Below are 25,627 nucleotides of genomic sequence, written 5' to 3'. Positions count from 1 at the left end.
ATGGCTTTTGGGCTTCCTTCTAAACTGTTTAACACAGGAGAATAGAGGTTTAAATTAGCTTCTGCAGCCTGACAGTTACTCTTTAAAGCAGACCTGAACTCTTGCACAGGGCAGAAGGAAAACAGAGAAATGCACCCTGTATGTATTTAGAGAGTTTAGCCTGTCTAATTCCCCCTTATTTGTATCTAATCACTAGTTGTAATTTGATCTCCCCTGCGTCACCTGACTGCCTATGGCAGATAAACAGATACGCCCATTTGAAAGTACAGGTTGTAAACAATATGTCTGCTTCCATGAATCAGGAAGAAGGCACCCTGCAGATTTGATGCTGAATACACACGGTGCGTTCGCGCACTCAATTTCCCGCTCTATTCCAGTCGATTCGTTTATTTCCAACATGTCCGATTTGGATTTCGATGGATCGTTAGGTCGATTTGGCATACTTTGCATGCGAATCGACCTAACGATCCATCGAAATCCAAATCGGACATGTTGGAAATAAACAAATCGACGGGAATCGAGCGGGAAATCGAGTGCGCGAACGCACCGTGTGCATCCAGCATTAGGGTTTGTATCAGCTGTAACAAATACATGTCTTTTGTTTAAGGATTATGCTGTTGTGGATCTTTCAGGCCCAGTTCACATTAGCATTTTTTTCTGGAACGTAACCGGAACGTATACTGTACAAACAGATCGGATGTGAATAGATCCAATGTTAACCTATGGATCCGTTCACATGCGTCCGTTGGTGCGGATACGTTCGGTACGTTACGGACCTAAAAATTGCTGCAGGCCCTAATTTTCCGGATCGTTCTGCCCAGCGGAACGGATCCGGACAAAAATACTGCAGCATTGGGGGCAATGGAAAACGAAACGTTTCTTCACACTAGTGAAGAAACTGACCATTCCACAGGGGCTGGGCCGACGCGAACCTGAGCGACGGGAGGTCGCAGCAGCCAGGCGGGTGAGTGAGGGAGGGTTTATACATACCTAATCTTCCGTAGCAGCCGGCGGTAGAGGCTTCTGTCAGCTTCTGCGTCATGTGACTACATGACACGTCATGTGACTGGTGTCTAGTCACATGACGCGCAGCAAAAGAAGAGGAAGCCTCTACCGCCGGCTGCCTATGAAGATTAGGTATGCTGAGTAAAACTGGATCCGATCAATCATTGATCAGATCAGTTTTCATATGTGAACCGGGCCGCGGACAGAGCCATCCGGATCCGGTGAAGCGGAGACCGGATCCTTTTGGTTCATTTAGCAGATGTGAACCGGGCCTCAGAGCAGAGAGGAGTTCTGAGTCCAAGTCCACTTTAATAAGAACCCGAGGTGTGTTTAAAGAATGTTATCTGCACACAGAGTCTGTATCTGCCTATACAGCCCAGCCTCTGTTGCTATCCCAAACCCCACTAAGGTCCCCCTGCACTCTGCAATCCCTCAAATCACAGCCGTGCTGTGAGGCTGTGTTTACATCTGTAGTGTCAGTCTCAGCTGCTCCCCTGCCTCCTGCATAGCTCCGGTCCCTGCCCCCGTCCCTTCCCTCCAATCAACAGGGAGGGAAGGGATGCAGGCGGGGACTGGAGTTCTGCAGGAGGCGGGGAGAGCAGCAGACTGACACTATAGAGATAAACACAGCCAGCTCTGACAAGCTGTGTGTCAGTGGCATGGCTGTGATTTATGAGGGATTGCAGAGTGCAGGGGGACCTTAGTGGGGTTTGGGATAGCAACAGAGGCTGGGCTGTATAGGCACATCCAGCCTCTGTATGCAGATAATATTCTTCAAACCCACCTCAGGTTCTCTTTAAAGGGAAGGTTCAGGGACACTGAAAAAAACAAAAATCCAAATCCACTTACCTGGGGCTTCCTCCAGCCCGTGGCAGGCAGGAGGTGCCCTCGTCGCGGCTCCGCAGGCTCCCGGTCTCCTCCGGTGGCGCGCCCGACCTGGCCAGGCCGGCTGCCAGGTCGGGCTCTTCTGCGCTCCAATGTGCGGCTCACTGGTGCGCGCTGACGTCATCGGACGTCCTCCGGGCTGTTCTGCGCAGGCTCAGTTGTTCTGAGCCTGCGCAGAACAGCCCGGAGGACGTCCGATGACGTCAGCGCGCACCAGTGAGCCGCACATTGGAGCGCAGAAGAGCCAGACCTGGCAGCCGGCCTGGCCAGGTCGGGCGCGCCACCGGAGGAGACCGGGAGCCTGCGGAGCCGCGACGAGGGCACCTCCTGCCTGCCACGGGCTGGAGGAAGCCCCAGGTAAGTGGATTTGGATTTTTGTTTTTTTCACAGCGTCCCTGAACCTTCCCTTTAAGTATGTAAATTAAATATGTGCTGGAAAAGTTATATGATATAAGGCTCTCCTAAACAGTGTTACTTTTAACTAGAAAATCCCCCCATTTTACCAGGAGCAGGGAGAAAGTTCAGCTGTGCCTCGGAACCAGGGTGTTGCTCCTCCCATTTACAGCGACTTCCCGCCCACCATCTGAGAGAGCTTATTGGATGCAGTACCTTTTGTCACATATTGGGAACAAGTTCTAAATGACAGGTGAGCCAACTTCTGTATAGTTTATCCCCTAAAGATCCCCTCCTTTGTCATAGCTCCCAGTACCTTGTGCTATAAAAAAAAAAAATAAATATTGAAAACATAGGGGGTGATTTATTAATTTTGCAGAACAGCTGAAAACCTAAATGATCCAGCAATGCTGGACTGGGTCTTTTGTTTTTTTTTTGATTTGTTACAAAAAATGTGCTTGTATTTGGTGACAAATGTTTAAAACCCTCATCTAGGTCATATCAGATTTTGCATTGCTGGACAAGGGTCCTGGGTTCAAATCATAGCCAGAATGCTATCCCAGGGATCTCCCCATGCCCTTTTACCCAGGTGCTCCACCGGGCTGATTTTGGTGAGAAACTGGCTGTCATCGACTCACCTCCTCATTCTCTTAGGTTGTAAGCACTGGCCCTGCATTCCCCTCTCACACCCCACCTTGCTAAATTTTCATGCCACCCGGCTAGAAAAGATTTCTGGGTAGAACACTCCCCACACTTTCCACCTCTAAGCATCAGCACCTAGCCAACTCTTGGATTTCCTCTTACCTGTCTCCTACTCCAATACCAACCTTCCCATACACACTGTCTGCTGGTGTACCACCAGGTCCTGTTCTTGGACCCTCTCTTCTCAGTCTTTTACGGGTTATGATAATTAACATGCTCATTACATTTTTGGCATCACTTCTACATAAACGACACCTAAATCTATCAGCGCCTGACTACTGCCCTAGTATTTCGAGCCCCAAACTGTCTAGGTACTGTTTCTACATTAACATCACCCTGTTTTCTCAAAATGTAAATCAGGGTAAGTTAAGATTTCCCAGTAGGAAAATACTGACTAAATCTATAAATAAATATTGTAAACAATAAGCAATTTTATATGTGTCATATCACTACAGTTCCTTTTTAGGTACCACTCCCAGCACTGAGGAGCCCCAAATTTGCAAAGCACAAAGACGTCCTTCCAAACCAACAGCTTCTTTCTGTCACAGGGACATAGAACAGAAAATTGTTGTTTACTTGGCAGACAGAACGATCACATCTCAGAATAACAGACTGTTAAACAACGGCCATATTAAAGCGATTGTCTGGCCACAGAAATAGGACAGTGTTCCCTTCCACGTGGCCAGCCTCAAATCCAATAAATAGCACAGCCTATTATTAGCAGAAATTGTTTTCACTCTATACTAAAATTTTGATCCTCAAATTGCCGTATCCGTGTCCTGCTGGCTGACACCAGTCGCCCCTCTGGATAATGTCAGGCCGGGGCAATTAGCTGCGAGCTTCAACCGTGAGAGCAAGGAGGAAAAAGAAGCAAAGTTAACAAAAACAAAGAGAAAGGAAGGGAGGGGAAAAAAAAGAGAGAAGAAGCAAGGTAATGAGGAATAAACTACAAGTAATACCCGGTTAACAAATGAGATAGGGACTGTAGGCTCATTCTTAACCTGAATTTGTCCTTAAAGAGAAACTCCGACCAAGGATTGAACTTTATCCCAATCAGTAGCTGATACCCCCTTTTACATGAGAAATCTATTCCTTTTCACAAACAGACCATCAGGAGGCGCTGTATGACTGAAATTGTGGTGAAACCCCTCCCACAAGAAACTGAGGATCGTGGTACTTCTGGCAGTTTCCGGTCTGTGAACCTTGTTGCATTGTGGAAAATAGCAGTTTACAGCTGTTTCCAACTGCCAAAAAAGCATGCAGCAGCTACATCACCTGCCAGCAGTAAAAATGCCACCATGTAATAAATATCAGAATGTAAATCAGGGATTTAAAAGATTTTACAATGGGCAAACACTGACTAAATCATTTATACATAATTATTGTAAAAATGAAGCACTTTAGGGCAGTACGCAAGTCAGGTGTTCTTAAGTTGGGGACTACCTGTTCCACGTTACAGTACTAGTAGCATTTGCAGTATTATTACAGCCAAAGTAAATATATAGCTAAATTGCATACAGTATTTTAGAAGTCTACAAATATATTTTTGTTTTTAGCCTCATCCAATTTTATAAAAGGTTATTTTATGAAAATGTTCCTCATTTAGAGACCCTGCAGTGATCTAGTAGAATGCAGTAATTATTCAGGATATCAGAAACACTTCCTGTAGCTAAATATTGCTGTCAATTGATATGCAGCCCTGCCCTCCCAGTGATGCTTAAGGCTCATACACAATCAGACCATAGTCTTTGGAAAATGAAAGATCACAGACCAATCTTACCACCCTTCATGTAGTATGAGAGCCATACCTACACAGTCTATTCTATTGAGCTGAACTCCCCGTCAGAAAAAAATATCTTTGCAAGATGCTGCACACACAGATGCTGTACAGACACAAAAGATCAGTATCTGCAAAAGATCCGTTCCTGCAAAATGTATTCATAGTCTATGAGATCTGCAGATCATCATATACACCTTGTTTAACTGACATTCATCTGCAGATCAGACAATCATCTGCAGATCTGAAAATCCATCCTGGTGGATCTGATCTGCAGATGAATGTCTGTTAAACAAGGTGTGTATGAGGATCTGCAGATATCACAGACTATGAATGCATTTTGCAGGAACGGATCTTTTGCAGGAACAGATATTTTGCAGATACTGATCTTTTGTGTCTGTACAGCATCTGTGTGTGCAGCATCTTGCAAATATTTCTCTCTGATGGGGAGTTCAGCTCCATAGAAAAGACTGTGTAGAGTATGGCTCTCATACTACATGAAGGGTGGTAAGATTGGTCTGTGATCTTTCATTTTCCAAAGACTATAGTCTGATGTGTGTATGAGCCTTTAGCCTAGGCCATTAATTATGCAGATGCACCCCCACCCTCTTCCCCGAGCATTCTGGGAGACCAGATAGCTTTTCTACTGGCTCCTGAACGCTCAGTAAAACGAACATTCCACAGAGATCACCTGCCGGTTCTAAAGAAGTTGCCGCCTGAGATAAATCTCAGAATGTAAATTGGAGAGGATAGATTTTACAATGAGCAGACACTGACTGAATAATTCACAAATGATTATTATGTTACTTTGACTACAGTTTCTCTTTAATATTGAGAAGGGGGAGGACGACTGCAAAACAATTAAAAAGTTAAAGAGAAAAAAAAAAATGTAGTCAAGGTGATAAAAAAAAGAGTCACATAACACAAAACAAACACCTATTTTTAAACAAAGCACAATGCATTCTGTGATATTCACGGCGCCATATGGTGTGCTAGATTCGTTTTCTCTTCTGTCTAAGAGGATTAGAGTACCCCTGTGTCCTTGTTTCCGCGGCTGCAGTGTGTGATACGCACGCCATTGTCCACCAACACAGCCCGCAGCAACACACTGCGGACACTGGAGAAAAGTCACCGAAAACACAAAATGAAAATGGAAATAGTAGTTCAGCACAGATGTAAATGTGCGCTGCCAATCAGACTACAAGCCTGTCAGATGGCGTGCGTCCTGAGCATCTGCCAATTCATATACAGACACCAGACAACAGCATACGCATCAGGCAATGACTAACAATGTATGGACGCAGTGCACAAAAAGACGCTTTGCTGGCATCCGGTAATCGTAAAAAAAAAAAAAAAAAAAAATACGCAATTCCCGGTAGTGACGGGATTGAAAACAATCCGCCTGACAAAATGATTTTTGTTCAGATATTGGCCGGGCGTCGGTCATGAGGGGTTTGTATCCAAAATGAAAAACACCTGAAGGTTGCTGAAAGTCGAAGTACAGCCTGCCACGTTTTAAACAGGAGCCCGAGGTGTGAGACTGAAGGAGGCTGCCATATTTATTTCCTTTTAAACAATACCAGGTGCCTGGCAGCCCTGCTGATCTTTCTGGTCAGTAGTGTTTAAATCACACAACTGAAACAAGCATGCAGGTTATCTTATCAGATTTGTCGTAGACACCTGATCTGCTGCATGCTTGTTCGGGGTCTGTGGCTTAAAGGGAACCTGAAGCGAGTACAATTATTTAAAATAAACACACAACGTAGCTGCAAATGAATATTCCATACTTACCTCACTGTCAGTTCCTCTCAGAAGCCCATTATTTTCCTCTTACAGTGATCCCTTCCAGTTCTGACAATATTTTGTCAGAACTGAAATACAATAATTGCTGTCAGTTATATGTCAGCAGCTGTCAGTTACAACTGAATTTGCAAGGTAATATCCATGTTTCCCTATGGCTCAAGTGGGTGATATTACAGTTAAAGGCCTGGAACCCACTACAAAACGCTATCCCTAATCGCAATCGCTAGCGTTTTGTATGAGCAGTTTGTAAGCGATTTCATGAGCGTTTTATGGAGCGATTTTAGAAAGTGTAATCAATCTGCCAGTGGTTGTGTAGCGATTAGCGGTTTAAAGTCTGATTGGTCCTTCCAATTAATTTTGTTACAGTGTACATTAACTTAAAAACGCCAGCAAAATTGCTCCGTTTGATGAGCGATTATATATTTCACATTGAAGTGCAAAGGCTAACAAAATGCTTCATGTCCTGCGTTTGCGATTTTGCTAATCGCAATCGCTTCTGTGGAATTTGCACCATCCATTTACAATGGCAGAGCGTTTAGAGAAATAGCTAGCGATTTATCACGCTCCCTAAACGCAAAAAAAAATAAATAAATAAATAAAATCGTTCTAGTAGGTTCCAGCCCTCACAGTGTGCTGTCCAGGAAGCCGTTATGAGGTAATGGCCGATTGGCCATATTTAAAATGGAGGACGGAGAATTCCATTGATCACAGTGGACAAACAGGATGCAGGAGAGGAGAAAGATTGAAGAGTAGACTACACAGGAGGTAAGTATGACCTGTCTATGGTTATTTTGACTTTTTATTTTCCGTTCATGTTCTCTTTAAAGAATTAGAGGCAGAGGGTCAGTAGGACAGCCAGGCAATCTGCATTATTTAGAAGGAAATAAACATGTCAGCCTCCATATCCCTCTCACCTTAGATTCCCTTTAAATGGAACCTGAAGCGAGGAAGATTTTAAACACACATATTACGTAGCTGCAAATGAAGATTACATACTTACCTCACCGTCAGTTCCTCTCAGCGGCTCACCATTTTCTTCTTACAGGGATCCCTTCCAGTCCTGACAAGATTTTTGTCAGAACTGAAATATACCAGTTGCTGTCAGTTATAAATCAGCAGCTGTCAGTTACAACTGAATGTGCAAGGTAATGTCCATGTTTCCCTATGGCTCAAGTGGGCGATATTACAGTTTAACAGTGTGCCGACCAGGAAGCGGTTATGGGGTAATGGCCATTTTTAAAATGGAAGATGGAGGATCACTTTGCAGTTCTGGATTTGTAAAAAAGGTTTGGAATCATGTATGATTTTCATTCCACTTCTCATGTGTACACCACTCTGTATTGGTCTTTCACGTGGAATTCCAATAAAATTGATTCATGTTTGTGGCAGTAATGTGACAAAATGTGGAAAACTTCAAGGGGGCTGAATACTTTTGCAAGCCACTGTAGTCATGTCACTGACTGTCCTCAGAGGAGCTCACAATCAAATCCCTACCATAGTAATAGTCTAATGTTCTGCCTTACTATTATTATGTATGTATATAGCACTGACATCTGCAGCACTTTACAGAGTACATAGTCATGTCACTGACTGCCCTCAGAGGAGCTCACAATCTAATCCCTACCATAGTCATAAGTCCTACCATATTATTATTTATACTGTATAGCGTTGATATCTTCTGCAGCACTTTACAAAGCACATAGCCATCATGTCACTGACTGTCCGCACAGGAGCTCACAAAACTTCTCCCCACCATAGTTATTGCCTTATGCGGTGTGAGGTCAATTTTTAGGGCAACCAATTAACCTATATAAATGTCCTAAACCTAATTGGAAGGAATCGGAAGAATAACTGGCTAAAAGAAGCACAGTGTTCTTTACTGAGTCATCCAGGAGTGAACAACGTCCATTAAACTATGACACTCAATAAAATTTGTGATCCAGTAATACAAATGAGAATACACAGCAGATATCCAGTCTGACAATAGCTCACCTGCCAAAAGCTTAATGAGGCTGGCGATTATCAGCAATTATCACATTAAATACAAGACAATAGGAATACAAAGAACACAGACACCCTGGGCTCTGAAGTGGAATGTTTGCTTGCTGTTACATCACAGCAATCAATGAATAGGAATCTCTAGGAAATGTACATTATAGCTGTCCCCACATAGCGTGTTTAGCATGTTTAGCGTGTCTAATTCCCCTTTATCTGTGACTGAGCACAAGTTGTAATTGGCTGCAATGGCATAGAGATAACTGGTAAACACAGGGTGTTAACCCTATGTCTGCTTCCATAAAAGCAGGAAGTAGACACACTGGAGAGGAATTGCTGGATTTGTTTCAGCTATAACAAAGGAATGTTTTTCTCTAAAGGTTATTATACTGTTGCTTGTCTTTTAGAACAAAGAGGAAGGTCTGAGTTCAGGTCCGATTTAAGCTGGCCATATACTTCTAGATTGCCACCCGATGTGGCAAAGCGAACGGTTCATCTCTGAAAGGAGTCGATCCTTACCACACACTGCACATAGATTTTTAACAGATTCCAGCAGGGAACTCGCCGCTGCCCCCCCCCCCCCCCATGTAATATTGTGTATCCCCTCCCAGCTCACCAATCCAACGGGGCTCTTCCTCCAGTGACCCACATTTCTCCATCGCCACCAGGGGCGTCTGTACCCCATACCTGGCTTTGGAACTTTAACTGGATCTTTATGCTCATTCATTTACCAAGAAAGGATAAACTGGGTTTATTTAGTCTAGAGAAAAGACGCCTTAGAGGGGATCTAATTAACATGTATAAATACATCAGAGGGCAATATAATAGCTTGGCGGATGAGCTTTTTGTCCCTAGGCCTTCTCAAAGGACTAGAGGACATGATCTGCACATGGAGGAAAAACGTTTTAGCCATTTATTTAGGAAAGGGTTCTTTACAGTAAGAGTGATTAAGATGTGGAATGCATTGCCACAGGAAGTCGTTATGGCAAACTCTATACCTGCATTTAAAGGGGAACTGAAGAGAGAGGTATATGGAGGCTGTCATGCTTATTTCCTTTTAGACAATCAATACCAGTTGCCTGGCAGCCCTGCTGATCCTCTGCCTCTAATACTATTAGCCATAGCCCCTGAACAAGCATTCAGCAGATCAGGTGTTTCAGTGGTTCAGACTTATAAGTCTGATCTGACAAGACTAGCTGCATGCTTGTTTCTGGTTTTAATCAGATACTACTGCAGAGAAATAGACCAGCAGGGCTGCCAGGCAACTGGTATTGATTAAAAGGAAATAAACATGACAGCCTCCATATACCTCTCTCTTCAGTTCCCCTTTAAAGGGGGCTTAGATGCTTTCCTTGCGTTGAAAGACATCCATGGCTACAATTACTAGGTTATGCCCAGTGATCAGTGATGTTGATCCAGGGATTTTATCTGATTGCCATCTGGAGTCCGGAAGGATTTTTTTCCCTTTTGGGGCTAATTGGACAATGCCTTGTAAGGGTTTTTCGCCTTCCTCTGGATCAAGAGGGCGAAGATTGAAATCTAGACTTGGGTTGAGGTACAAGCTGATTCGTTGAGAAGTTTGGGGAGAACTCGGGCGAGGAAGGGTACTGCGTAGGGGCCAAGGGGAGAAAAATTTGGGTTGGGGCTGATCCTGTGTCTCTAATACTTTCAGCCACAGCCCCTGAACAAGCATGCAGATCAGGTGCTCTGACTGAAGTCAGACTGGATTAGCTGCATGCTTGTTTCAGGTGTGTGATTCAGCCACTACTGCAGCAAATAGATCAGCAGGACAGCCAAGCAACTGGTATTGTTTAAAAGGAAATATCCATATCCCTCTCAGTTAAGGTTCCCTTTAAAACAGAGATGGGAGGGGTCCGCTTTGTGTTCTCACACATGGACCTGGAGCGCTGTACACGCCCCCCTGCACAAGACCCCCCCACTGGTGCGTGTTCTATAACCTCTGGGAAGAACTTATCTGAGAGAGCCAGAGACGGCTTAACTAATCCATCACTCAGAATACATGGCTCTCCACTCGCTAACTACCCCCTCGGCAATAACTCACAGCCATCAGCTCAGATAGCGTCAAGCATGCAGAGATTAGGACGTGTCAATCTTGTCAGGTGACTGTAGAAGCTCGGTGACCTGCCAGTCTCTGCAGAGCACAGCGTGGGAAGAGGGGCATTAATGGCACTCGCTAACCAAGACTGAAACGAGCAAAGGGAAAGCAGACTGCAGATCCATAGACTATTTTTCATTAAAGCATGGCTGCAGTACGACAAGGAAGAATGCTTAAAGGGAACCAGAGACGAAGCACCCTTGTGTATTTTACCATATATATCAGTAAGAACATTAGAGAAAACACCTACCCTGCTCTCTGTTTCATCCTCACTGCTAAAAGTGTCTGTTATCAGCTGTGATAAGAATCCCAGACTGAGCATTCACTCTGGCTTTGCAGGGAATAATTATAGCTGAGTCATTATAGCAGAGCCACAAGGGGGCAGGCTTGGGCTTGAAAAGACACCACAGAAGACAGACTCAGCTATAATCTTTCCGTAGCAAAGCTAGACTGAGCTCAGTCCGGGATTCTTATCAGAGGTGATAACAGTCAGATTAAACAGAGAACAATGAAACAAAGAGCAGACTAGGTTTTTACTGTCATGTTCCCACTGATTTACAAGGTAAAATACAAGAGGGTGCTTCATCTCTGGTTCTCTTTAAAGTGAATGGGAACCACATTTAAAAAAAAAAAAATGAGACAGATACTTACCCAAGGAGAGGGAAGGCTCTGGGTCCTATAGAGCCTTCCGGTTCCTCTCCTGGTCCCCTCGTTCCAGTGCTGGCTCGCCCGGTAGCAGTATTTGACTAAATTAGTCAAATACTGCTTTACCCGGCAGAAGTCTTCAGGGAGCCCGAGTGCTCCTGAAGAAGGGCGGCCCTGTATTGGGCCTGCACAAGCACGCTCTCTTGCACGCTCACGCCTGTGCAGTATGGAGCTGCACATTTTCGGGAAGACACGGCTCCCGGAGACTTCCAATTACCCTTTCGGCGGGGGATTGAAACGGGTGAGGAGCCAGCACAGGATAGAGAGCACCGAGAGAGGAGATGGAAGGCTCTATACGACCAAGAGCCTTCCCTCTCCTTAGGTAAGTATTTGCTTCATTTTTAAAAAAATGCGGTTCCCATTCTCTTTAAAGCGGGATTGTCACCATAAAAAACAAAAACAAAAACAAAAAAACACACATTTCAACATCAACTGGTCTGAGTGTATTAAGTGATAAAGATGCGACATGGCCCCCACCAGGAACAGAATTCTCGTCATTTACTATATAACATTCACTGAAATGAAAACCTGGACAGTACAATACATGTGTTATGTACAGTAAGTAGATCAAGTATTTATCTACTTCGATACTTTTTTTCCCTGGCATAGTATGGCTAATCCTACTGGTACTAGTTGTCCTCCTGCTAGTAGGACAACTAAAGTGAGAGGGATAGGAACGCGCATTTCCTTTTAAAAAAAAAAAATGCAGATTGCCTGGCTGTCTTGCCGATTACTCTGCCTCTAATGTTAGAAAAACACAATTAAATTTTCTGGCAGATTTACTGTCAGGTCAATTATTTCCAACATTTCCAATCGGATTTCCAATCGTTTTCTGATCGATTTTTCATAGAAGTGAAGGGAAAATTGATCAGAAAATGATCGGAAATCCTATCGGACATGTTGGAAATAATGGATCTGACAATAAATCTGCCAGAAAATCTCAACATGCGTACCTAGCATAATACTTTTAGCCATAGACCCTGAACAAGCATGCAGTTGATCAGGTGCTCCGAGTGAAGTCTGACTGGATTAGTTGCCTGCTTGTTTAAGGTGTGCGATTCAGACATGACTGATGCTAAACAATTCAGCAGGACTGCAAGGCAAACTGGTGTTGTTTAAAAGGAAATACATATGAATAGAGTTGTGCAAATAGACAAACAGAAATGTGCACGCACGCAAGCACCTCTGAGCTAATAAACAATTACTTTAGCTGGTCAATGTTCTCCCCAATTTTGTCCAAAACAAATTAAATTAATTGGGAAGGGACTTAATTCTTCAATGTTTGTGATTGTGTCCCCCTTCAGTCATGTCACTTAAAGAGACACTGAAGCGAAAAAAAAAAATATGATATAATGAATTGGTTGTGTACTATGAATAATTACTAGAAGATTAGCAGCAAAGAAAATATTCTCATACTTTTATTTTCAGGTATATAGTGTTTTTTCTAACATTGCATGATTCTATAATATGTGCAGATTACACAACACTCAGCATTCAAAATGAGTCTTTCAGAGCAGTCTGTGAAGTAATGAACTCTCCTCTAGCAGAGGAAAAGTAAACAGTTCAATTGCAGTTGAGATAATAAAAGTCAGATAACAGCTCTCTCCACGACTAACTTATGCTGGGAATACACGTTAAGTTTTTACTTTAGATAGATGGGTTCGATAGATAAATTCCAACCTGTTGGATCTGGTCGATTCTACTTTCGTTTCGATTCTCCTCATTCAAGTGAATGTAATTGATAAGAAAAGATAAGGAATCGAGAGGGGAATCGAGCAGTGAATCAAGAGTAGAATCGATCGAAAGCGAAAACGACGGCAAAAACGAACGCAAAAACGCATCGTGTATTCCCAGCATTAGTCGGAGAGCTTAATGGCTTGTTTGCATAGAGATAACAACTGGAGTTTCTCAACTCTTCCTGTACTGGAAACAATTAGACTGATGTATCTGATCTTAATGTTTTATTTCTTAGCTGTACTACACATACAAATCATAATATCATAATTTTTTTTTCGCTTCAGTGTCTCTTTAAGTGACAGGACTGTCATTACTAGTCTGAAGTTAGGACTTATGTGAGCTTTTGTCCAAATAAAATGGTAAATTATTAATGAGGTCAACTTTTATTCCAGGATGTGACAGTGGAGAATATGGAGACTTTTAAAATGAAAACTTCTGCAAGGTACTGTATATTATGTTTCCATTATTTATATAGCGCCAATATCTTCTGCAATGCTGTATAGAGTATATTGTCTTGTCCCTTAAAGGAAACCAGAGCTCAAGAAAAAAAGTTTTATACATACCTGGGGATTCCTCCAGCCCCATCCGCCTGGATCGCTCCCATGCTGCCGGCCTCCGATGTCTGCAGCTCCGGTACCGGGTCCCGTCATTTTTGTCAATTGCGGCCAGTCTGATGTAAGAGAAGTCAAAAAAATCAAGGAAGGTCCGCACACTCAATCCATTAAAGATGAAGGTTTATTCAACCCATGTGACACAGATCCACTCCATAGACCAACGACCAATAGACCAAGGACCTTCCTTGATTTTTTTGACTACAGTTCACATGGTCCGGCACCTCCACAGTGGTGTGCGATTCTCCTACCGATTTTTCTGATGTAAGAGAAGTGCGCTCTTTGCGGATCTCTTTGCGTATCTACGTAAAAGGCGCACTTCTCCACCGTAGACTGGCCCCCGACTGGCTGAAGTGACGGGACCGGTACCGGAGCAACAGACAGTGGAGGAAGGAAGTGTGGGAGTGATCCATGCGGATGGGGCTGGAGGAAGCCCCAGGTATGTATAAAACTTTCTCTTCTTGAGCTCTGGTACATTTTAACTGGCCTCAGAGGGGCTCACAATCTAATCACTACCATAGTCCTATGTCTATGTATGTATCATGTAGTCTATGTATCGTAGTCTAGGGCCAATTTGGGGGGGGAAGCCAATTAACTTATCTGTATGTTTTTGGGATGAGGGAGGAAACCCACACAGACACGGGGAGAACATACAAACTCTATGCAGATAGTGCCCTGGCTGGGATTTGATCTGGGGACATGGTCCCATGTTTATGCATTCATATACCTTTCATAAAGGTTTTCGATCTGGACCCCCAACGTTTCATACGATGCTGTAGATAGAGCCATTTACTCTGCTAACATCATTTTACAGTGACACAAAAAAAAAAATTATTTCTTTAAAAAAAAAAAAATAAGATGGAAGAAACCTTATAAAAGAAATATCGAGGCAGTTTAAAAACTCCACAGAGCTATTTAAATATTGAAGCCCCCCATAAAGAATGTACCGATGAAGTTAATATCTTATGAGAAATTAATCCATTTTGATATCCTTATAAAGCATTAATATACAGAATTAATTCTAGAGCTTTAGCCAAGCTTTATGGTTTAATTTAGCCTTATAAATGAATGTAAGAGAGAAAGCCAATTACCTCATCCAGAGAGCCAGATAATAGCGCCGAGAACGGCTTCCCTACATACAACCGACAAAAACACACAACTCTCCTCTTATTAGAAGAATGGATATTATATGACTCCTATGGGATGCGTTGAGAAAAAAATATATATATTTCCATGGGGAAAAAATTTACTTAGAGGTAAAATGCACGAAGTACTGAATCCCGATATGTCAAAATAATAAAAGCGCAGAACTAAAGCCCAGAGGTACCCATCAGGGCTCTGTGGAGTCGGAGTTGAGGAGTCGGAGCAATTTTTGGGTACCTGGTAGGCCTGAACGATTTTAGGAAAAAATTTAATTGAGCGATTTCTGTCTGAAATTACGATTTCAATTTGATTCACAATTTCCTTCAAAACAAGTTTTGTTCTCCCTCTGTCCCCATCTCTCTTTTTACCCCCTTTGCCTCTTTATGCCTCCTCTAGGTCTCTCTCTTGCCCCTTTGTGTCTATGTTCCCGCTCGGTTTCTCTTTGTGTCTCTCTCTGTGCCTCCTCTGTCCCCCAAGCTGCATCAGTTCTGGACATAGCTTCAAGCACGAGTCCAGCGATGGCCGTCTATCCACTTCGCCGTCTGCAGGCTCTAATGCACGGAATACTTCCTGTGTGTCATGTGACATACAGGAACCTGGCATTTTGCCAAGCACAAGAGCCGGCAGACGGCTATCGAGGACAGACGACGTTGGACTCGTGCGGAAGGTATGTCCAATGCTGCGGGCCGCACGCGCCGGGACTTTGGGGAAATTTAAAGCCACTTCTTCAAACTTCCCCATGTGGAAATGATGCGATTGCGATAATTGCCGCTTTGACGATTCCGAAATTGTGATCTTGGTGATTGCGATTTCGGTTTAAATTCGATTCATCTTTCAGGCCTAGTACCTGGAGTAGGTGGTTTCATAGAATCAGAGAATGAATGCAGGGCTATTGAGTCGGTACAAAAATCATCTGCCTCAGTTTATGAAACTACAGACTCCACGTACTGAAAACTTGCTGCGATCTACTTCCAATCGAGAAACAGCTTGATTTTGAGTTGAGCATTGGTCACTGGTAATCAATAAGCTGTGTATTTTTTCCCAAGATCCTATCATTTTCTTCATCGGAAACAGGATCTAAAATGAAAATTGCATGTGTATCAGCCTTCAGGCCTCATCCACACCTGAAATCGGCGGACTGATACGGCTGTATCAGTCTGCAGACAGACTGTACACACGCCGGACTGTCGCTGGAACGCCCAACCAGCGGGTGGTGACGATGGACCAGTCGTTGCCTCCAGTCCGGCATGTGTACGGACCTTTAGATGCTTTCCTTGCATTGAAAGACATCCATGGCTACAATTACTAGGTAATGCCTAATGATGTTGATCCAGGGATTTTATCTGATTGCCATCTGGAGTCGGGAAGGAATTTTTTCCCTTTTGGGGCTAATTGGACAATGCCTTGTAAGGGTTTTTCGCCTTCCTCTGGATCAACAGGGATATGGGAGGGAGCAGGCTGGTGTTGTACTTTATACTGGTTGAACTCGATGGACGTATGTCTTTTTTCAACCAAAATAACTATGTAACTATGTAACTGTGTAACTATGTAACTGTGTGATTGTCATAGCTTGATAAAGGAGCATACCAACGCTCCGAAACGTCGCATGTTGTATTTATGTACTATATGACGGTCTTTCAATAAATCACTAAAAGAGCATATGATGGTGCCGGCTGAATTTTCTTCTACTTTATCGCTTGGTTGGAGACCGGGCCTGCCGTGGCACATCAGCTGAATACACACAGGAGTGTGCAACTCTACACGTTATACATTGTAAACACGTGGGGAAGAAATCCCCGGTGTTTACATCAATACGGCGCTGCTGCATATAAAGGAGACCGGCGATCCTCGGCCTCTGATTGGCCGGCGATCCCCGGCGACTGATAGGCTAAAGCCTATTAGAGGCGGCGCAGGATGGATCTCCGTCCTGCGCCGCCCACAGCATGGAGGGGAGGGAGGGAAGGGTGGAGAGGGCAGAATAGCACTGCAGAGGGGGGCTTTGAGAAGCCCCCCCCCGCAAAACCCAAGTAGCCGGCGGCAATCAGACCCCCCCAGCAGGACATCCCCCTAGTGGGGAAAAAAGTGGGGGTGAAGTCTGATCGCCCTGCTGAAAAGACGATCTGTGCTGTGGGCTGAAGAGCTCACGCAGCACAGTTAAGGGGAAAATCCCCTGGTCGTCAAGTGCTTAAGCAATGCAGATTGCCTGGCTGTCCTGCTAATCCTCTGCCTGTAATACTTTTAGCCACAGCCCCTGAACAAGCATGCAGCAGATCAGATGCTCTGGGTGAAGTGTGACTGGATTAGCTTCATGCTTGTTTCAGGTGTGCGATTCAGACAATACTGCAGCCAGAAGATGATCAGCAGGACTGCCAGGCAAGTGGTCTTAACTAAAAGGGAATAAAAATGCCAGACTCCATATTCCTCTTGCTTTAGGTTCCCTTTTAGACTATAGTACATCTTTATAATTTACGCAGGTGGGGGGGGGGGGGGGGCGGCAAACAGCGAGAAGAAACAAATCAAGTTCCTATACTAAAAACACAAAAATGAAATTACCCAGCATAAAAACCATCGTAAGAAGTGAAGAGAGGCGCCAAAACGGATAAAATATACTAAAGAAAAACCTTTAAAATTGCTGCGGATTTATTAACCACCTGAGCGGTCTGGACGAGCTCAGCTCGTCCAACACCGCCGGAGGCTGCCGCTCAGGCCCTGCTGGGCCGATTTACATCAAATAAAAAGCAGCACACGCAGCCGGCACTTTGCCAGCCGCGTGTGCTGCCTGATCGCCGATCCGCCGCGAGCAGCGGCGAAAGAGGGTCCCCCCAGCCGCCTGAGCCCAGCGTAGCCGGAACAAAAAGTTCCGGCCAGCGCTAAGGGCTGGATCGGAGGCGGCTGACGTCAGGACGTCGGCTGACGTCGATGACGTCACTCCGCTCGTCGCTATGGCGACGATATAAGCAAAACAAGGAAGGCCGCTCATTGCGGCCTTCCTTGTTTATTCTGGGCGCCGGAGGCGATCGGAAGATCGCCTCCGGAGCGCCCTCTAGTGGGCTTTCATGCAGCCAACTTTCAGTTGGCTGCATGAAATAGTTTTTTTTTTATTTAAAAAAAACCCTCCCGCAGCCACCCTGGCGATTTAATCAGAACGCCAGGGTGGTTAACATACTCCAAAACAGTTTTGCAACGCGTTGCACAGGTGTAGTCCTGCTTCATCAGGCAATAAACAAAGGAGTATTTTACAGTCAAATGTCACAATAACACCAAGCGCCTCTGTAAAGCATATAAAAACAGCCTCTCTGCACCCACTCTTTAATTGAGAATATTAACATCAAAGAGTGGACCAATGCGGGGATAAATGACATTCAACAACTAATTTCTGCCTCAGGAATGCTAAAGCTGAGTACACACGTACGATAACGATCGTTCGAAAACGAACGATAACGACAATCGGACCGATAATCGTGCGTTCCAAGTTTTCCAACGATCGTTTTTTTGGACGATAACGACTGTTATCGTTCAATCCGACCGATCCAACCCAGCGGATTTTTTCGAAAGATAATCGTTCAATCGTTGCAGTGTGTACAAAGATCGTCCGATAATGATTATCTGTGGAGCAGTACGCATGTTCTTATTGCCTGTCATAACGTCACTCCCGTTTGCGCACGCATTTTTTTATCGTTCGTCGCTCAGTACTTTATACTTATATCGTTCACGTGTGTACACAATCGTTCATTACGAACGATCTTTTCGGTCTAATTTGAATATCATGTAAACGTCACGAATCGTTCGTAACAAACGATCTTTATCGGACGTGTATACGAACCTTTAGTTTCCAACAGATTAAAGATAAATTTAATCGCAGTGGCCAAAATCATTACTCGCACTATTTGAAAAAACTCAGCTAGCAAAAAAATTGCACTGTTATGACCACTTAACTCATCACTTCCAAAAAAGCTTATTTAAATATATTGATTACTGGGCAAGAGAAATGAATACCAAAATTAGCATTGAACAATGGCAAAAAGCCACACTGCATATAACTAAATTTTCCAAATGCTCCTCACATTGGGAAACTCTTCAACAAATATTCTTGGATTGGTACTACACGCCTGTCAAACTACATAGATTCCACAGAGGAGATTCCAATCAGTGTTGGAGAAACTGTGGAGAGACAGGCTCGTTATATCACATATTGTGGCAATGCCCTAAAATTGCACCTGTTTGTTCCCACATCTTTACATAGATTTCCATGCATATAGGGAGGACACCCTATCCCTCCCCGCAACTAGCTCTCCTTCACATTGATTTACAAGTAATCCCACACAACTTTACACTAATAACCACCCACTTATTATGCGCTACCAGACATACCATAGTTCATAACAGGAAAGACCCTACGCCCCCCCTCTGTAGAGGACATTAAAGAGAATCTGTATTGTTAAAATCGCACAAAAGTAAACATACCAGTGCGTTAGGGGACATCTCCTATTACCCTCTGTCACAATTTCGCCGCTCCTCGCCGCATTAAAAGTGGTTAAAACCAGTTTTAAAAAGTTTGTTTATAAACAAACAAAATGGCCACCAAAACAGGAAGTAGGTTGATGTACAGAATGTCCACACATAGAAAATACATCCATACACAAGCAGGCTGTATACACCCTTCCTTTTGAATCTCAAGAGATCATTTGTGTGTTTCTTTCCCCCTGCAGTTCTCATGCACTGAAGTTTCAGGCTGCTCTTTTCTTCCTGCAAACAGCTTTGCCCTTGTCTATAATTCCTCAGTATGTGAAAGCCCAGCCAGCTCAGAGGACGATTTATCCAGCTTGGAAAAGATAAGAGAGAAGCTGCACTAATCTAAACAATACACAGGCAGTGTGCATATAGGGGCCTGGAAGGGGGAGTTCATAGCAGAACCACAACACTGAAGAACTTGGCAGCCTTCCAGACACAGGCCGACAAGTCTGACAGGGGAAAGATACATTGATTTATTACAGAGACTGTGCTAGTAGAAAGTGCTGCAGTAAGCCAGAACACATTAGAGTAGCTTTTGTAACTTGTAGGATGATAAAAAACAGGATGCAATTTTTGTTACGGAGTCTCTTTAAAAGACAGGCCCGCCTCAATTTAAATATGGAACAAAGACTTCGAGGCACTTTTATGGAAGTGGAAGTCGAACACTTCTGACTTATACTCAACTTTTCACCATATATCTACACACAGATGTTTCTCATCACGGATTTATATAGCTATTGGGAACTTATAGTGTATTTACTGTTATCGTCTCAAAGATAAGAGCCTGCTGTTTTGATTAGATGATTTAAGTTTCCTTTATGATCCATTCTCAACTTTTCATGTTTCATACGATCTCTATTATCCATACAACTATCTTACTTTACTGAGTATGTTCTATCCGACATCAATATATCTGTTGACCGGCTACATATCATCAAAATTGTGTTAATCAAATTCGCATAGGTTATACGCAATACCCAACTGTTTGTAAAATTTGAAAACTTTACAATAAAAATTTTGAAGTTTAAAAAAAACAAAAACAAACAGCCTCTCTGCTTACCTGCAGGCATGTTTCTGCACAGATCCTCGCTGCAGGGGAAGGGATGGAAAAAACCTACAGAGAAATGGAAAGAGAATCAAAAGTAACCCTAAAGTTCAGCCATAAACCAACAGAATATTAACAAGTGCTGCAAACAGCAGTATTTGGACAACAATTACAGGAGCTAAACAAAACATGAACTTGTAGGGTCTCGGCATGTGCTACACGTACCCCTAGGGGGTACTTGGACTGTTTTTAGGGGGTATTCAACGTTTCAAAGTAGACCCCAGGGATACAAATTTTAATAGTAATACCTCAATATTAGGGTCTCCTATTATACTAACCTGAATATTATAAGGTCTCCAGAAGCGTTCCTACAAATTAAGCCACTGGTAAATTTGGGCGCAGGGTAAAGACGAAAAAAGGCTCACCCCGCTCTTGCAAAAGTCCTAGTGGCACTAATTACTATTCTCTCTCCAGATCGCCGTGGACAGTGGGGGAAAGACGTAATTCATCTTCCAGCTATTGCTGGCGTCCAAATTACGCTGCTTTTTTAGCAAATTGGGGCCCGTCTTGTGACCGCACCCAAATTACTGTCTGAGCTCCACTTTAACCGTAATTCCTATTACAGCGGTGGAATTTCTAGTGCTGGTTTTAATTGCTTCCCTCCAGACAACTCAATGCTCTTTATCATGTCCAGGCTATCCGTCGTCTTGTCACTACAGAACCTGTTTTTAGCTCCGGTGGGATGAACAGGGTTCTCTGTCCATAAGCTTGTCCTCTCTATGAGCTCCCGCACAATTCTGTGTCAAAAGCATCACAGAAATGCACACGGTCCTGAACGAAGCATGGCCCAGGATGCACTCGGTCATGACAGCTGTGTGCGGCAGTTCAGGAGCTGGTTCTCCGAGGGGGCAGAGTGGAGAGCGCATGCGCCAAACATGGGCTACAGCAGCGGGGGGGGGGGCAGCTTGTGGCAGAAACAACAAGGAGCCCGGAAGTGTCTGGAGAAAGAATACTTAAATATTACGGAGGAAATTATAAGGGCCTATTTCCACTGAGTGCTGTGTCCATTTTCAAATCAGACATAACACCTGTGCTACAGAGTAGAGGTGTAGCGAACGGTTCGCCGGCGAACGGTTCCAGGCGAACTTAGGGGGTTCGCGTTCGCCTGCACCAGGCGAACTTTTGCGGAAGTTCGATTCGCCCCATAATGCACTATGAGGGTCAACTTTGACCCTCTGCATCACAGTCAGCAGGCACATTGTAGCCATTCAGGCTACACTAAGCCCTGGAGCCCTACCCCCCCTTATATAAGGCAGCCTCCGGCGGCCATTACACTCACTCGTGTGCCTGCTAGTGAGAGGAAAGGGACAGCTGCTGCAGACTTTTTCTCCTAGGGACAGAGTAGTTAGGTTCTAGGCTGCTTTGCTTGCTCCTGACTGATTATTATTGCTTTTAAAGCACCCAGCAACAGCTTTTTTCAGAGCTCAACCTGTACATTTTTTTTTCTGTGTGTCAAACTGACACTTGTTGCATGCACAGCCTTGCTAATTGATAGTGTGTGTGTGCCACTGCCAGCAGCCCAGCACATTCAGTGACTACCTGTGTGTGTGACAGGGAGCTGCACATTGTACTACCCAGTACTGCATATACCCCAGTACCTGTTGTGTTTACTTAACCCACCTCATCACTGCATATACCTAGCTTTGTGTTGAGTGAACCCAGCTCACTGCATCTAACTACCCAGTACCTGTTGTGTTTACTTAACCCACCTCATCACTGCATATACCTAGCGTTGTGTTGAGTGAACCCAGCTCACTGCATCTAACTACCCAGTACCTGTTGTGTTTACTTAACCCACCTCATCACTGCATATACCTAGCGTTGTGTTGAGTGAACCCAGCTCACTGCATCTAACTACCTGTTGTGTTGAGTGAGAACCCACCTCACTGCATATAGCTAGCATACCACAGAGATGGACAAAATGGACAAACTAGGTAGAGGAAGAGGTAGAGGCAGACCCAGAGGAAGGCCACCAGGCACCGGCAGGTCTGTGGCTGTGCGAGATGGTGTTGCTGTGATTTCGTGCGGACCTGCCCCAACATACAGTGCTCAGAAGAAGGCACGTGCCATCACTTCCCAAAATCGTGAGGAGGTGATGAGTATTTAACACAGAACACCTCATCTCCCGCAGCCACCAGCGCTACAACAAGCACCACATCCGCTGCATTTGACACTTCGCAGGAGTTATTTGGTGGTGGTGGTGAAATCACTGATTCCCAGCCACTACTGCAACAACAACAAGAAGGCGCAGGTACACCACCTCCTACGTCTGGGTTAGGTGGCGATAGTATGGACGTAACGTGTGTGGATGGGGATGATGGTGGACCACCTGAAGTTGGTGCACTTGAGGAGGTGTCTGAGGAAAGCGCAGCTGGCCAGGAGGATTATGATGACGATTATACGGATACCACATATGTTCCCGGTAGAGGAGATGCCCAGGTGGACAGTTCAGAGGAGGAGTCAGAGAGGAGTAGGAGGAGACGACTCCATGATAGAAGCAGAGGGAGCTCGTCCTCAGAAACAGCTGGGGGCAGTGTCCGGCGCCATGTATCACCAGCTATGGCCAGCCAGCACACATGCCCTTCAACGTCAGCTGCTGATGCCACCCTAGCGCCATCACCCCAGGGGGGTTCAGCGGTTTGGAAATGTTTTAACGTGTGTGTCTCAGATCGGAGCAAAGCCATCTGTTGTCTCTGCCAGCAAAAATTGAGCCGTGGAAAGGCCAACTCTCACGTAGGGACAAGTGCCTTACGAAGGCACCTGGAGAGAAGGCACAAACAGCTATGGAGAAAACACCTGAGGAAAAGCAGCACCCCTCAAAAGACAAGCCACCCTCCTTCTCCTCTTCCTCCTTCAGGTACATAGTCTTCATCCACTTTCTCCCTTGCACCTTCACAGCCACCCTCCTCCACACCGCCTCTTCCCTTGAGCGGTTCCTTCTCCTCTGCCCACAGCAGTACCCAGCTGTCCGTGAAGGAAGTATTTGAGCCGAAGAAGCAAATGTCTGCCAGTCACCCTCTGGCCCGGCATCTGACAGCTGGCATGGCGGAACTATTAGCTCGCCAGCTATTACCATACAAGCTGGTGGAGTCGGAGGCTTTCCGTAAGTTTGTGGCCATTGGTACACCGCAGTGGAAGATACCAGGCCGCAATTTTTCACAAAAGGCCATACCCAAACTGTACCGTGCAGTTGAGAGGCAAGTGGTGTCATCTCTGGCACACAGCGTTAGGTCAAGGGTCCACCTGACCACGGATGCCTGGTCTGCCAAGCACGGGCAGGGCCACTACATTACATACACAGCCCATTGGGTCAACCTGGTGACCGATGGCAGCAAGCAGGGAGTACGTGGCTGCGCAGAGGACCGACTTGTCACACCTCCATGGCTTGCAGGCAGGCCTCTAGCCACCTCCTCTCCACCTGCTATCACCGCTTTGCTGTCGTCATCATCCTCCTCCTCCTCCTCCTCGGCTGGTGCCGCCATCTCCTCTCCAGCTACACAGCCCCAGCACCCCAGGGCCTATGCTGCATGCCAGGTGCGACGGTGTCATGCAGTGTTAGACATGCCTTGCCTGAAAGCGGAGAGTCACACTGGAGCAGCTCTCCTGGCTGCTCTTAACAAACAGGTGGAGCAATGGCTGACCCCGCACAAGCTTGAGATCGGCAACGTGGTGTGTGACAACAGCAGCAATCTCATTGCTGCGTTGAATTTGGGAAAGCTGACACACATACCCTGCATGGCACATGTGCTTAATCTGGTCGTGCAAAGATTTGTGTCCAAGTACCCAGGCTTAGAGGACGTCCTGAAGCAGGCCAGGAAGTTGTGTGGGCATTTCAGGCGCTCTTACAAGGCCATGGCATGCTTTGCGGAGATTCAGCATAGAAACAACTTGCCGGTGAAACGCCTGATTTGCGATAGCCCGACTCGCTGGAATTCCACCCTGCTGATGTTCTCTCGCCTGCTAGACCAGGAGAAAGCCATCACCCAGTACCTGTATCATTACAGTACAAGGACACAATATGGGAGGATGGGGATGTTGTGGCCCAACAACTGGACACTGATGCGAAATGCATGCAGGGTCATGGAGCCATTTGATGAGGTGACCAAACTGGTGAGTCGTGATGAGGGCACCATCAGCGACTTGATCCCCTACGCCTACTTCCTGGAGCGTGCCGTGCGTAGAGTGGTGGATACAGCTGTGGAGGAGCGTGAACAAGAAGAGTTAGGGCAGCAGGAGTCGTGGGAGCCATTTACACACGAACCCGATGTTTCCACAACACCGGCGGCAGCACAGAGGGGGGAGGAAGAGGAAGAAGAGGAGTCGTGTGGGGAAGGAGAGGAGTCAGACTCTGATGATGGTGATGAGGAAGGTGTTTCTGTGGAGGAGGAAGAGGCGGCGGAAGGAGGAGAACAACCGCGGCAGCCATTACAGGGGGCTTCTGCTGCTCCACGTTCCCGTGGTATTGTTCGTGGCTGGGGAGAGGAAGAGGAGTTGCGTCCCGTCACTGAGGAAGAGCAAGAGGAGATGGAGAGTACGTCTGCATCCAGCTTTGTGCAGATGTCCTCTTTCATGTTGTCCAGTCTGTTGAGGGACCCCCGTATCAAAAAACTCAAGACGAATGACCTGTACTGGGTGGTCACGCTACTAGACCCTCGGTACAGGCACAAAGTGGCGGACCTCTTAGCAATTCTACAAAAGGCGGAAAGGATGCAGCACTTGCAGAACAAGCTGTCGATGATGCTTTACAAAGCATTTAAGGGTGATGTGGCTGCACAACGCAATCAAGGTACCACTGGCAGTAACCCTCCTCCTCCCAAGTCCACGCAGGCAAGAACAGCACGCTCCAGCGATCTCAGGGTGATGTCGGACATGCGGACATTCTTTAGTCCAACTCCTCGCCATAGTCCTTCCGGATCCACCCTCCACCAACGCCTGGACCAGCAGGTAGCCGACTACCTGGCCTTGAGTGTGGATGTAGACTCTGCGAAAAGCGACGATGAACCCTTGGACTACTGGTTGCGCAGGCTTGACCTGTGGCCAGAGCTGTCCCAATTTGCCATACAACTTCTCTCTTGCCCTGCCGCAAGCGTCCTGTCAGAAAGGACCTTTAGTGCAGCTGGAGGCATAGTTACTGATAA

At 45.4% G+C, this 25,627-nt stretch overlaps 1 protein-coding gene across 2 annotated transcripts in view; it reads right to left on the bottom strand.

Annotated features, from left to right (window-relative positions):
- EFR3A (EFR3 homolog A) overlaps positions 1-25,627 on the bottom strand; it is a 180,765-nt gene that overhangs the window by 143,771 nt on the left and 11,367 nt on the right. The window contains exon 2 of one of the 2 annotated variants that reach the window (XM_068238034.1): positions 20,445-20,498. In XM_068238034.1, the coding sequence (XP_068094135.1) occupies positions 20,445-20,454 (10 nt within the window). In that variant the 5' untranslated portion in view covers positions 20,455-20,498. The remainder of the gene's footprint in view (positions 1-20,444; positions 20,499-25,627) is intronic. The other variant, XM_068238033.1, reaches the window with a different exon arrangement.

Source organism: Hyperolius riggenbachi, chromosome 5 (genome assembly GCF_040937935.1).
Source record: "Hyperolius riggenbachi isolate aHypRig1 chromosome 5, aHypRig1.pri, whole genome shotgun sequence".
Lineage (NCBI taxonomy): Eukaryota > Metazoa > Chordata > Amphibia > Anura > Hyperoliidae > Hyperolius > Hyperolius riggenbachi.
This window is presented reverse-complemented; position numbering and strand designations above follow the sequence as displayed.